We start from the raw sequence: 15599 nt of genomic DNA, 5'->3' as shown, positions 1-15599 counted from the left end.
AAGTGCAGAGGTGATGGCCACCAGGTCATTGCCTGTAAAGCCAGATAAAACTGCTGGAAAGGCTGCCACTCCAGCAAGGTTAGCATGTCCTAATAGCCCTGCAGCAGCTGCAGCAGTTGGTAACACTTCAGCAGTGTTTGCATAAGGAGATCCGGTTGGATTGGAATTGGCCACTGGACCTGTGACATTGGCATAACTGATATTGAGACAGCTGCCACTCTGTGGATCCTCTTGTATCTTCTGGATGATAAGTTCGACAGCTTTTCGGTTTTGTTCAGGTTCTCCACTCACAGTGACAACCCTCTCTTGCAAGTTGATCCCATCAGGTTTCTGGGAAAGCTGCACCCAAGCCCCTGACTGCTCCATTATAGCCTTCACTGTAGCACCTCCCTTCCCTATTATCAGACCTGCTGTGCTGTTGGGAACTATAATCTTTACCTGTAATTAAAAAAAATATATATAAATAATACTTCTGCTTTGTGCATAAACACTATAATATTTTGCTACCCTATAAAAGGAAGGAAAAAATTGAAGCAAATTAGTTAACATGTTTTAAAAGAAAAGAATTAAAAAGAAATACAGCTTGTCACGCTTTTTAATGCTCCACATCTGTTTCAAACATACAATACAAAGAATTAAAGAGAATAACAGGAAAATCATATTTACCATTCTCCCACAGAATATACTGCTTTCAGCACAGTACATTTCAGATAAAGAGATTAAACAAATGCAGTTATTATGCTCATATTGAAAGATTATCTTAGACTGCATCAAAGTGAGTGCTTTCATCTGATTCCTCTCTTTCCAGGCTAATGTTGCAAACCAACTTCTTAGGCAAAACGCGTTTGAAATTCTTTACCTTCACTTGAAAGATCTATAATAATGTAGTAATCATTGGAAAAAAAAAAGCATTTGGCTAAAGCAAGTATGGCATAGCATGGACAGACAAAACAGTTGGTCTTGAATAGGACATGATGTTGATTGTTCAACCTATTAGCCACATCAGAACACAAAAGTTCATTGTGTGCTACAGCATATTATTACTCAGCCTACAAAAAGAAAATGCAGCAGGTGTATCTAAACGTTGAGTCTGAAAAAATAAAATGTCATTTGTACATCTTAAAACGTTTACCGAAGTGTCTTCAAACAAAGGGTATTTCCCTGTAAATTCTAACTTTCCTCCTGTCTAAAGTTTTAAACTAATGCAACTGCATTAATGTCAACAAATTTATTCCTTATTGACTTATTGCTATGAGTGAAGAACAACATCCAAGATAAAAATTCAATATTTATATGTATTCTTAGCCTTTCTTTTCAATATACATTTCACAAATGTATTGAAATTTTAATGTAACATCTGTTTCATAATATTGAATTAATATTACTTTATATTAACAAAAATACATTTTAGTAGCCTACTGATATTCATCCATTCATCCAGGTTTTGTGGACCACACATGTGGGAGTAACACTTTCAAATTTGTCAGTCTTTTCACTAAAATGCCATCTAAAATCTCAGCAACAAGTCAATATAAAATACAATCAAAAAATTATTAGCAACATTCTCATGTTCGTTTTATTACAAATTCAAGCTTACTATGAAGTCAAGCTAATTACGAATAAAAATGCATGCCCTAGAAATAAGCTTTTTCGAGTCTTACCCATTATAGATATTTCCAGTTGCTGTGATAGCTCCAAAATCAAGTCTTTGAAAACCCAGCATAAAGTTACGAAATATTTACATTTTCCACTTATGCAGTATGTACCTTAAAAATTTAACATACTATATTGCATTTTGCACTGAATTCTTTGGTAGCATATATCAAACTCTTAATTTCTTTATAATTTTATTCAAGTTCCCTGAGATCAAAAGATGTTCTATTTGTCAAACTTTTCGGTGATTTTGAGGTGCTCTTTTTTTCAGTCTTCCTGTCACCAAAACAAAGAAACAATTCTTAGAACTGATTTGGTATTTGGGATCTAAAGACAAATGTATTAACTAATTGCTAAATATAATGAATTGCTAAATATAATGAATTTTTCATAAATACATTTTAAGGTGGTTTATTTGTTATTAACATTCCAAAAATAAAAAAATCTATAGAAACAGTCAGGAAAACTCTTTAAACTCTTTAAACTCTGCAAACCTTTTATTACATGGAACATACTTTCATGATTCTGATTTTTGTGTTCTGTTGCTGTTTTTTCCTCCCACATACTACAGGAAACATTTACCTGACTCCACTGATTTAAGACGTACTAATAGTTTAATTGGGAGATTTTGAAAACTGACTTGGCAAATCCTGCTTGGTTTCATAACCAATGTGCATTGTTCTGATTAAGTTAGGTATAAGTGCTTACAAACAGTGTAAAACTAGAATCTAAGAACATGAGAAGGTATGAAAATAGATAATAGATTTAGAAAAAAACTAATTTAAAATGTCTTTTTAAAAAAGATTGCGAACAATCTATTTCTTATTGGGAAAAAAAATACCTGAAGTCTTTCACAGAACTTTGATTACTGAAGCTGGGAGCATGAATCAAGTTGAGTGTTTTGAGTGGGCTCCACTTACTGCTTTATTTGTTCTGTGTTCTGAAAATTTTTATTTTATTGTATTTTATTTTATGATGCCTGTATTGTGAGTACCTTAATAAATCTTGTCTTTTGAAGCAAATTATATTGTAGAACTTTTAAGAAAAATTAGACTGAGCCACTATTTGCACCTATTCAACCAGTTTTGATATTTTAGTTAGTCAAAAAAAAAAAAAGTATTTTGGATTTTAACTTTCACTTGTATAAAAACATTTTTCATTGCATTATCTTCCAAGCAATAAAAAAGTGAAAACTTTTCAAACAAAGAAATCAACAACAACAAAAAACCCACCCACCACGAACAAACCAAAAAAAAAACAAAAACAAACCCAACAATTTCCTAGGAAATACGTTCCATTAATTTCCATTTTAAAAAGAGTCTACAATTGCTGCTCCAAGCTCTAGCTCAGCAGACTTGACCTTGAATCTGACAGTGGAAGTGCGCCCACACTACAGTTAGAGATATCATCAGTGCAAAGCTCTGAAGACTCTCCTAACCCAACATATGAATAGTTAATTTTATGACACCATTGCAGGACACGTAATAACATAGCTACATATGTAATAAACGTGAAAATCCAGGTCATTGTAATATAGCTGGGATTACTCTAAGGGACTGGTGTAGTCCAATAAAATAATTCAGACACAAAATGAAGAAGGGAATGCTCTGTATGAAAAAAGAAAGGTTTTCTCAATAGGAAGTTACCACTTTCCATCTTAATATTACAAAAGTTCATTTGGCTCACTGCTAACGGCTCTGGTCATTCAACAGAATTATCTGGCTAGTCACAGTGAAGATAAAGAAAAACGTCCTTCCCTATACGCATCCACTCCCTTCTTGAAATTTTTTTCTACCCTGCCATAGACAACAAATTATGATGCATTTTGGAAAATAAAACTTGGAATTACTGATTTGTATGTTACATTTTTTCTTTCTTTTTGTCTGCTTCTGAGAAACAAAAATTCTAAACATCTATTTTAGAAACATCAGATTGTGTGCCTTAGCTGATAACACTTTTGTATTTTTTTAATATAGGAAAATGCCACTAATATCCTTTGAAATACAAACCTTTCCAGCGTGGAAATTACACCAATTATCATATATCACAAATTTTAAAAATTTACAGTTATCTAAACATTAGATAATATGCACAATCTATTTCATACTAAGACATCACAAAAAAATATTACAGTTGAAATTCACTTTTAACAAAATATAAATGCAACATTATGCGTTTTACTTAAAACAAAGGTGAAATCCTATTCTTAATGAAATGAATGGCAACATTTGCATTATGTTGAGATATTCAAATGTAAAAGTGCCTGTATTTGTGACGACTACATGAAAATGTTATTTAAAAACGGAGATAAGTATGTTAAAAAGCAAAACATTTAGGATTTTTATTTATTTATTTAGGTCATATTAATCTTGCTAGCAATTTGTAATTTTCCATCTGTTTCCTGTATTCACTTGAATTTCCATGATTTAAATGCTGGAATATCAAAGCTTTAGGACAAGCATTGGTTGTGTTGCATACTAATACACTATCTAACATAACAGAGCACAGACCTCTAAGTGCCAGCATATATTAAATATATATTTTATTTTCTGATGAAGCCTAAAAACCATAAGGTCAAGTAGTTACAAGGTATGAAATCATACAGTAAAATTATTGGTCTCAACTCCTGTCAAACAAACAGTTGAAAAAGCAATTACCTGTTTTGTTTTATTACCTGTACCACCACTTGTATATACGTACTGAATTCTCTTGTCTTTCAGGGAAATTGGACAGTGCTCTTACTCCTTTTTTTAGATAAGTAGTTCAGAAAGTTATTTGGATTCAGAAATGAAAAACCTAAATAATATCCAAACTAAGTGCTCTGAGCTATCTAATAAAGGTCTCTGAGTATACAGGAAGGTTAGGTTTCGAGGCTCATGTGTATGCTCTTGGCTATATTGAAATTTATGTTGCAATAAGGAGAGTGAGTATCCAAAGCAATAATAAACAAGTTTAAAATGTATATGCAATCTGATTTTTTTTCAAATGCCATAATCCAAGGAGGGGGAAGGAAGGCATTCAACCTTCATCTCATGCTAAATAGGTTTTATAAAAATAAGGATTGCAATCATGACATTTGCTTACTCACAAGGCAAATTAATTACTTCCACTGGCATCACCCTCATCCTATTTGCGTTATTCTAAGGAACATTAAAATCAGGCTCAGAGTAAACTACTTCTCTCCTGAAAAAGGATCAAACAATTTGAAATAATTTCATTGCAATGTTTTCACCAACACAACACTGTCTTTAAAAAGCCTTGACAAAGGTGCAACAGTCAAGAAACTGTAGTGCTTATGAAGGGCTCAAACCCGAAAGCAGTTTATTGTCCTCTGTTCCCTGTGAAGTTAGCAGAGGTTTGATGAAACTGCACTTCAGAGAAGGATGCTTTGTACTTGAAGGATCTGTCATTATGTCCTGAGGACAGGATTCAAATTGCTTTAACTCACTATCACCATTTCATGCTGCAAAATTCTAAACTCCTAAACTCTGCATCAGCTAATTCTTTAATCCTTTTCCTTTTATTGACAACCCACTTGCATAACCCCATGCTGCACACACCCATAATGACAGCATACCCTATGTTACAAGTCCTCTGATTTACCAAACTAAAAGTCCCGTCTCACTTCGGGCAGTTGAATAACGTGGAATGCCAGATGTTCAGAGATTGTTCTATGACACTTCTTATACCCTCCCTTATGCTGCAAAGAGATAATCTGTGCTAAGCAGCAATACGTGTGCAATGCAGAACTTCCTTCTGGTAAGCAGAGCCATCACCGAATAAGGTTTTAGTATGGATAGAAAAGTGTATGTCCCAACTCTCCAGTCCTCATCCCCAGTCCTATCCTGTAAATCCCTCCAATAGCCTACAGCAAGATTCCCAGTCCTTTTATTTAGTGCACATGCCTGCACTAAATTACATTTTTTTAAAAAAAAAGTCTCACTGATTATACAAAATTGCGTCACAACTTGAAAAACAAACAAATTTCACAGAAGCAATATTTAATTGCATCATCCTCTGCTTTTTCCACCCCATAGGGTTGTTTCTGAAGAGAGATTAATGAAGCAAGGAGCTTTTTATCTAATATTCAGCTTTCATTTTTACTTTTTCTATCTGTATTAAGTTTTTATAAATCATGCCATGAATATTCTCAAATAGTTGTTCTTTTCATTAGCTATTAAAATTTTCAATTTGTTTCTATCCTACCTTCTTCTAACAGAATTAAATCTTTACTAAAAATGTTATTTCTAATCCAATAGATTCATCCTAACTCCACATTTTATACTCTCTAAAGCAAATAACTATTATTGCCTTAAACTGTAAATTTCTATATTCCATATATATATTTCCCCCCCCTCCCTTTTTTTCTTTGCTTCAGTACTCATCAATTACTTTAAACTCAAATTCCATCTAGGCTCTATAGATTCTTCTATACCTATCAGAATTTCATGCTATGTGTACTTTAGCTGCTCATCTGACTATAGGCTTGGAGTTGATGAGAAAAGCACAAGTTCCCATAGAGAGCAGACAAACAGTAAGAGCCATCCAATGTTTTTCTTGGTGGCAGACTAAACACACTACTACAATAGGATTATAGTGATATGAGTAGTCCCATGCCATCCATCTTTCAACTGAAGTGATAGTATGATGAAAATCTTGGAGAAAAAACAGGGTCAATAAAGGATGTGATAAAGGAAAACAGCTAAGTACACTACAGGCATAACAATACCTGCATGCACTTCAGCTACTTAGAACTTACAGCCATGCTTCATCGTGTTGGGCAACTCTTGGAAAGTACCTGGCTACATACCTAATGGCAACCACAAGTTTTCATACCAGGACAGAACAAGCTCAAGAGGTCATGGGTATGCTTGTTTCATCCTACTTGTATAGCAGGCAAAACTACCAGGCTAGCAAAATCTATATTGACTGTGCATCCATAGCCTTAAGGAAGTTAATGAAATGTCTTTTACTGATTTCAGTAGCTCTGTATTGTGTTTCTTATGTACACATCACATAAGCTTATTTTTTTCACAGGTGTGGTGCACTGAGCAAATTCCTGGTTGCTCAGTCCAAGAATTTAGATATTTTCTCTTCAGGAAAAAAAAAAGGAAAGAAAAAAACTTTTAAAAGAGTTTAGACAATTATCTACTTGATATTTATTTACAAATATAAGAAAATAACCATGTAAAGAGAAGCAGCTCTTTGCAAATTTTAGTGTAAATCTATATCATACATTAGCTGTCACCTTCCCTGATTGTTTAAATTCTGCAACTTTCATTCCAATTCTCCATATTTTTCAATAGAATTGAAATATTCTGTGAACAAGTGTAATTGGATTATAGGAAGAGATTAGATCCTATTTTTTTCCTCAGTATAATGCAATTTTTTTTTTCCTGTAATGTTTGTGTTCCTGAGATTTTCTTCTCATCAAAAGAAGTATGTATACTTACAATATTTCCTTCATATGTTTTACAGGAAATTATTGCAAGATGAGTCTCATTTCTTTATTTCTTTATGTTGCTTCTTTGTGGTATTTCTACATTCAAAACTAGTGTTTCTTCCAAGTAAGCTTGAAGTTAAATTAATCCTTTAAAAAAAAAAAAATCTGTTGCAAGCAGCAGAGGTCCTTCTAAAGTTAGAGGCACACTAGATTACTAAAAACATAAGTTAGAATAACAAGGCAAACACATCATCTAAAATTTTTACTTGTATCTGTCCCTAAATTTCAGTAGGAATTTGGGCTGTCTTATTCGCCCTCTACTGTTTATCACCAGTGTTTATTTTGTTCCATTTCTCAGACCTCCTTTCAGCTGAAGCTGCATTGCTCAAGGGTATTGTTTCATTTTAGTCCTAGTAACTATCATATAATACAAATCTACGTTCAGTTTAAACATTCAGAATTATTTACACTTAAAATCGAGAGGTCTAAAACCTTGGAACCAAACTGGAGAAACATTTACTAGAGGAAGGAAAGACTATTACATTTATTTATTCTGCAAAACTTCGCTGCTTCAGCTTAAATCTGGAACATTTTTCAATTAGTGTTTTTATACTAAATCTTGACTCTTTTTGAGAAAAGAAAAAGTACCTCCCACTTCTAGTTAATTATGCTTCTGCCTACTTTAAAGTATGAACATGAAGATTTTAACTAAAGATGTAATTTGGAATGCAAACTTCTCAGAGCAAGGAACTAGCAAATCATGTTTAAATAAACAAACAAAATTCTCTGGTCTCTGCTTTAGTTGTCATTCTCTCATTAGCGTGCATATTGTAGGCTCTGAAACATAAATGGAAAGGTTACCTTCTCTTAAACGCAGTTTTTACTAGATACGTGCACATGCAAGTTGTGTATGGAGAGAGAATAAACATTAAAACTATGTTATTTATACAGGTGGTCAATTCTATGAGATTATCTAAGGAAGGCTGGCAAGGCTAGCATCCTGGTCGGGGTCTGTTATAGACTGCCGAACCAGGATGAGGAGACGGATGAGGAGTTTTATAGGCAACTGACAGAAGTTGCAAAATCGTCGGCGCTTGTCCTCATGGGGGACTTCAACTTCCCGAACATATCCTGGAAACACAACATGGCACAGAGAAAGCAGTCTAGGAGGTTTCTGGAGAGCGTGGGAGATAGCTTCCTGACGCAGCTGGTCAGCGAACCTACCAGGGGTGGTGCCCCGCTAGACCTTCTCTTCACAAACAGAGAAGGACTGGTGGGAGATGTGGTGGTCGGAAGCTGTCTTGGGCAGAGTGACCACGAAATGGTAGAGTTCTCTATTCTTGGCGAGGCCAGGAAGGGGACCAGTAAAACTGCTGTATTGGACTTCCGGAGGGCTGACTTTGAGCTGCTCAGGACGCTGGTTGGCCGAGTCCCTTGGGAGGCGGTTCTGAAGGGCAGAGGAGTCCAGGAAGGCTGGGCGCTCCTCAAGAAGAAAATCGTGATGGCACAGGAGCGGTCCGTCCCCATGTGCCCAAAGACGAGCCGGCGTGGAAGAAGACCGGCCTGGCTCAACAGAGAGTTGCGGCTTGTGCATAGCAGAAAAAAGAGGGTTTATAATCTTTGGAAAAAAGGGCGGGCCACTGAGGAGGACTACAAGGATGTAGCGAGGCTGCACAGGGAGAAAATTAGAAAGGCCAAAGCTCATCTGGAGCTCAATCTGGCTACTGCCGTTAAAGACAACAAAAAATCCTTTTACAAATATATCAATGCGAAACAGAGGACTAAGGAGAATCTCCATCCTTTACTGGATGCGAGGGGAAACCTAGTTACTAAGGATGAGGAAAAGGCTGAGGTGCTTAATGCCGCCTTTGCCTCAGTCTTTAGCGGCACTACCGGTTGTTCTCTGGATACCCAGTGCCCCAAGCTGGTGGAAGGGGATGGGGAGCAGGATGTGGCCTTCGCTATCCATGAGGAAATGGTTGGTGACCTGCTACGGAGCTTGGATGTGCACAAGTCGATGGGGCCAGATGGGATGCACCCGAGGGTACTGAAAGAACTGGCGGAGGAGCTGGCCGAGTCGCTTACCATCATTTATTGGCAGTCCTGGCTATTGGGGGAGGTCCCAGTTGACTGGCGGCTAGCCAATGTGACGCCCATCTATAAGAAGGGCCGGAGGGCAGACCCGGGGAACTATAGGCCTGTCAGTTTGACCTCAGTGCCAGGAAAGCTCATGGAGCAGATTATCTTGAGGGTCATCACGCGGCACTTGCAGGGCAACCAGGCGATCAGGCCCAGTCAGCATGGGTTTACGAAAGGCAAGTCCTGCTTGACGAACCTGATCTTCTATGACCAAGTGACGCGCTTGGTGGATGAGGGAAAGGCTGTGGATGTGGTTTACCTTGACCTCAGTAAGGCTTTTGACATCGTTCCCCACAACATTCTCCTCAAGAAACTGGCTGCTCGGGGCTTGGACTGGCGTACGCTTCGCTGGGTTAGAAACTGGCTGGATAGCCAGGCCCAGAGAGTTGTGGTGAATGGAATCAAATCTGGTTGGAGACTGGTCACTAGTGGTGTCCCCCAGGGCTCAGTACTGGGGCCGGCCCTCTTTAAAATCTTTATCGATGATCTGGATGAGGGCATCCAGTGCACCCTCAGTAAGTTTGCAGATGACACCAAGCTAAGTGCGTGTGTCGATCTCCTCGAGGGCAGGAAGGCTCTGCAGGAGGATCTGGATAGGCTGGACCGATGGGCTGAGGTCAACTGTATGAAGTTCAACAAGGCCAAGTGCCGGGTCCTGCACCTGGGGCGCAACAACCCCAAGCAGCGCTACAGGCTGGGAGATGAGTGGCTGGAAAGCTGCCTGGCCGAGAAGGACCTGGGAGTATTGGTTGATAGTCGGCTGAATATGAGCCAGCAGTGTGCTCAGGTGGCCAAGAAGGCCAATAGCATCCTGGCCTGTATAAGAAGCAGTGTGGCCAGCAGGTCGAGAGAAGTGATTGTGCCCCTGTACTCGGCTCTGGTGAGGCCGCACCTTGAGTACTGTGTTCAGTTTTGGGCCCCTCGCTACAAGAAGGACATGGACGTGCTCGAGCGAGTCCAGAGAAGGGCGACCAAGCTGGTGAGGGGTCTGGAGAACAAGTCTTACGAGGAGCGGCTGAGGGAGCTGGGCTTGTTCAGCCTGGAGAAGAGGAGGCTCAGGGGCGACCTTATCGCTCTCTACAGTTACCTTAAAGGAGGCTGTAGAGAGGTGGGGGTTGGTCTGTTCTCCCACGTGCCTGGTGACAGGACGAGGGGGAATGGGCTAAAGTTGCGACAGGGGAGTTTTAGATTGGATGTTAGGAAGTACTTCTTTACCGAAAGGGTTATTAAGCATTGGAACGGGCTGCCCAGGGAGGTGGTGGAGTCACCATCCCTGGAGGTCTTTAAAAGATGTTTAGATGTAGAGCTTAGCGATATGGTTTAGTGGAGTACTTAGTGTTAGGTCGGAGGTTGGACTCGATGATCTTGAGGTCTCTTCCAACCTAGAAATCTGTGATACTGTGATACTGTGATCTAGTTTTTTATAAACTATTATTTTAAAATTACACATACATATGCATACACTAGTCTATGACTAGTTTCTTATACCTCACAAAACCACAGTTCAAAAGTATGTGAATATATGAAAGTGCATCCTCCATGACTTCTCTATAATACATAGTTTTAATAACATAGAGAAGAAACTTTTCTAAGTTTGTTTCAGTATAGCACAAAAACAACTCTCCATATTTCATGCATTAATGTTTCATGAGATTCAAATTACATTTGCAGGGAAGTGTTATGTATTTTGAGTAGCTTCATTTATACTTTTAATGTTTTTATAATTAAAAAAGAGAAAATGAGCTGGTTACATGCTGAATTATGCAAGAGTAAAAAATCATAGACTTTCAGTCAATTGCAGAGTATGTAGTATACACAGAAAAGCAGACATCTATATTGACTATCCCATTCATTGTTCAAATGAAACATCTTTTAATAGGACAAAAAGCAGGAATACTAACTCCACTGGCCAGTAAAGCCTGAATGACACTTTCAGTGACAGCAAAATGTTAACTTTATTCTCTAGCTAAATTAAAATATATTTTTCCCCAGTGTAAAATCTTCCTGTGATTTTTTTTCCTCTCCTATTTGTTGTGAGGTGTGTTGTGAACACCTGTCAACATGTCATATACACAAGGATGGGCTTCATAAAATAATGAACATTTACAGTACTGTTGAGTACAGTAAACTGGGATACTTTTGACTGCAAGACAGCATGTAATTATAATTTAATATCATTACTGGAATTGCTGAAAAGACACTTCTCAATACAAATATATCTAAAAAAAACAAGTAGATAATGTACATTCTTTTAAAAACAATTATGTGCCTGTGATGGCATCGAGAAAACTCCCATTGTTTTGCATTAGACAGGATCTAAGTTAAAAACTCATAAAAAAGGAATTCCAAAAGGAATTGATATTCCTGACTGTATTTGGGGCACAGGTGGCGTATCCTTTTTTAAAAACTTTCTCAGTCATATAAACTATAGATGTTACTTTGGCTCCTCATGGCTAATTTGCTCATTGTCCAAAGAAGCATTGTGAACTGGCTGCTTTCCTGAAAAGCTGTCAGACAAAAGGTAAGTACATAAACTACACGGACATTTCTACACTTCTCAAGAAAATCCCTAAAAGGCTGTGTAAAAGTTAATGTGAAGCATTAGCTTCACATGCACTCCCCAGCACCAGAATAGCTATATACTTGTTATAAGTGATATACTGTATTTTAACTGGACATTTTACACTTGATGAAAGCAGTTACTGCAAGAAATCCTCTGCTTGAAACATACAGGAGATCTGACACGCTCTTAGTAGCAGATCATGGAGTTAAGTTTGATGACCTATATGCACAGACAGGAATTCATTTCCTATTGATTTCAAAGAGATTAAGGCTACCCGTTTTTTTACGGTTGAGGACTGCAAGTCCAAGACAAGCCTAAGTGTATGTCCTTAGCTAAAACAGAAATTTTCACGATAAATATGAAAGATTAAATATGAGAGAACCTCATGGGTACCCATTATTCAAGCCCAGGTTGGATGAGGCCCTAGGCAATCTGATCTAGTGAGTGGCATCCCTGCCCATGGCAGAGGGCTTGGAAGTAGATGATCTTTAAGGTCCCTTCCAATCCTAGCCATTCTACGATTATACCTAAAAGTGACTCAAGTTTCACTATGAGCTTTGATAAACACAGATAAAATACACAATATACTTAAAAACATAAAATAAAATAAAAAGGCAAACAAAATTACATAGTTTAATTATCCCACTTAATTCAAGTCCAAGGAAAGGACAACCAATAGGAATATACAACAGCACATAGCCACATTGCCATTGCCTATAGCACATTTCACTGAAGCTGTCTGAAACTTGAAAGCATGGAAAAGCTGAAAACAGGATCTAACAAGATCTTAGAAATACATTGAAAATATCACTCTCTTGCACTGCTGGCCAAATTCCCAAATTACCTTAGGACTTACATCCAAATTTAAAATTAAAATCGCATTCTAGGTAGGAATGGTCAAAATCTGAAGAGCTGCATTTCAAATGAATCTATCTGTAGGATTTGGTAGAGTGATAAGGTGCAAACACTGCTGAATTATTTTCAGGCCATCTTTGGCAAAGTTGATTTTTACAAAATATGTAACACATTCATCAAGGACATTTAACAATACAGAAAATCTAACTTCTCAACACTATACCATCTGCGGGAGACCTCTCTTTTCAAAGGTATGGAAATACTATGCTACAGCAGAATCATTTCAAGTATGGAAAAGACAGATTTGTAAAGACTCCTGGATGATTATTTAGGCATCATAACCCAAAAGGCATACTTGCACATTCAGAAAACCGAATAGCCAAACCACTTATTTAAACCATAAAAAAAGAATCAAAAAAAAATCATAAATTCGGGTACTTGTTTAAAAAAGTGATGATAGTCTTGCTGAATTCTGAATTATGACTGCATGTCCATGTCATTTTTTGTTGTTTTTGTTGTTGAATGTGTCCTTAATAATCTTGTAACGCAGAATTTGTGAATCACTGATCAGGGGTATAATTCCTCTGTGTAAAAACTTCGCCGTTCTTGTCAAAGTCCTTCATGTAAACTATTCTAACTTGAAAAAGAAGAATGGAAGGTATCTTGTCAGGTCTAGACACTGAATGGTAAAACAAAATGTTTTCCAAAGAGCCATGCAAAAATAAAAATTGTCATCAATTCCTTATGAGATTTAGTAAACATCATTTTTCCTTGAGATATGACAAGATGGTAGAACTGAATATTTTTAAAAGGATTAAATTAAAATGACTTGATTAATTTTAATTAAAATCTAACTACGCATACCATCAAAAAAACAAAAAGAAGAAAAAAGGAAAATACTTGTTAATTATATACCCACTGACAGAACATTTGATGCAAAAAAATAAAATTTGCCAAAAAAAATTATTTGATGCAAAAAATGAAATGTAAATACACAAAATAAATCCCTAATCACTTGAAAACAGCTAATATACTTTTCTAAATATATTTATATTTCTATACTATACATACTTCTATATACTCCATAATACTCAGTAACTTTTATGAAGAAGTCCTATCACATTCAGTATCTAGCTAACAGCTCCAGCAGACTTAAGAGAGCACAGAAGCTACATATTCAGCAGTGCCTCTTTAAACCATTTGTTCACAATTCAGCTGATTCTAAGAAACAATAAGAAAAAAACAAAAGCAAATTAGTCCATATGGAAGGAATGCACAATATTACTACTCGAATGAAACTACTTCAGTGAATGAAACCATCCCTCTCCCTGTCATGTCTTAGAATCTCACAGCTGCAATAATGTCACACATTAGTGTGCTCATGCACAAAAACAAATGAAAGCCTTCTCCATTACAAAATCTTGGAAGAAAAGAACACTTTGTTACAGAATTATTTCAAGAGGTTATCCAACATTTTATTTGACCTCAAATTTCTGCCCTTAAAAATGTTAATAAATATATATCCATAGATATGTCTTCCATATATATCTATATTTAGGATATATATTCATACCTTTTCTATCATATTAAGATCTTTTCTATTCAGTCTCTATCTAGTTACACACAGAGAGATGAGAAAAGACACAACAGCATTTTAATGGTGTATCCTGACCCTAACCCTGCACTTGTTTGGATATGCTTTTTACTCACAGATCACAAAATTGTAAGTACGGTGAAACGTAAATTTTATAGTATCACCAACCAATACCTATGAAGTAAACATGGTAGAATGATCAGTTTTTTGGTACATTTGTAACTGTTGCAAATGTTGCAAACAGCAACCTATGTAAAGCCATAGAAAATGAATGTACCATGTCTAAATGAACACCTTGGGGCTTTTCTGGGCCATAAAATAAAATAATAATAAACCCTAACATCCCCCTTTCTACATTATTTGTAATTAAAATCCTGGGAAAATTATTCTGTTCTCAGTTGTCAAGAAGGAAGGGGAGACATGGATTAATGTCCTTGTGGTCATCCCATTAATGTGAAAAAAGGAGCATCTCTATGTTCTGACCTACAGATTGTTCTGTCTAGCTTCATTGTTTTTCACTATAAGTGTGCTGAAAAATAGCAAGAAATTCAGCTCATGCAAAATGCATCTGGCCTATCTAGATGAACACTTCTTAGTGGTATCAAGGGCTAGACCCTATTAATTTCACTGGCTACTTTACTGCACTCATGGCTTTGCAAAAGACAACCAGCAGCTTGATCCTTTCTGTACTGAATGTTGCTTAACTATTGCAAAATAATCTTGTATAGCAAGAGCTACTCAATGAATATCTAAGGAAGACAATCTCACAGATAGCATTTGAGAATTGTTTTCAAATGACAAAGGAAGTAAAGGAAACTTAAAGATAAACATTTAAATAACCGTATCTCTCTAGGTCAAAGAAATAGTAATTACCAGAATCTTTTATAACAAAAAGAACATAGTTTCACTAATGAGTGGATATCTCCAAATTTAATAAGCGCTACTACAGCACTACATAGCCTTCTAATGCAAATAGAGTCTTCCAACAAGCCACTACAAAACTTTCCTCTCAGAGGCCAACACTGTCTCTAACAAGAATCAGAGAACAAAACAAGGTCGTATCAAGCTGCTGGTTTAGGAAAATATATCAATACCTAAAGCTAAGTGGCTGGCTTAGAACTTCATATTCACAGCAGTATATCTATGCCTAAGTACATGCATAATTTATAAGCCTATCTCCTTTTTTACCTTTTCATATACTTGCAATTACACATTTTTAACCAAGAATGGCACCAGCCAGTGGTGACGACTACTGGAAAAAAAAAAAAAAAAGAAAGGAAAAGAGCACTGGAATAGGTAGAAGTAATGAATGAAATTAGCAATCATTTGAGTAAACAGAAACAAAGACTGAT

The 15599-nt window shown here is 36.6% G+C and overlaps 1 protein-coding gene across 6 annotated transcripts in view; it reads right to left on the bottom strand.

Annotated features, from left to right (window-relative positions):
- NOVA1 (NOVA alternative splicing regulator 1) overlaps window positions 1-15599 on the bottom strand; it is a 159806-nt gene that overhangs the window by 4290 nt on the left and 139917 nt on the right. For all 6 annotated transcript variants that reach the window (XM_066997392.1, XM_066997391.1, XM_048058854.2 and 3 more), the window contains one exon: window positions 1-438. This exon is cut by the window's left edge and continues 4290 nt beyond it. In XM_066997392.1, coding sequence (XP_066853493.1) covers window positions 1-438 — 438 coding nt within the window. The remainder of the gene's footprint in view (window positions 439-15599) is intronic.

The sequence above is a fragment of the Anser cygnoides genome, chromosome 5 (genome assembly GCF_040182565.1).
Source record: "Anser cygnoides isolate HZ-2024a breed goose chromosome 5, Taihu_goose_T2T_genome, whole genome shotgun sequence".
NCBI classification, from domain to species: domain Eukaryota; kingdom Metazoa; phylum Chordata; class Aves; order Anseriformes; family Anatidae; genus Anser; species Anser cygnoides.
Note: the sequence above shows the minus strand (reverse complement) of the source record. Positions and strands in the feature narration are given on the sequence as shown.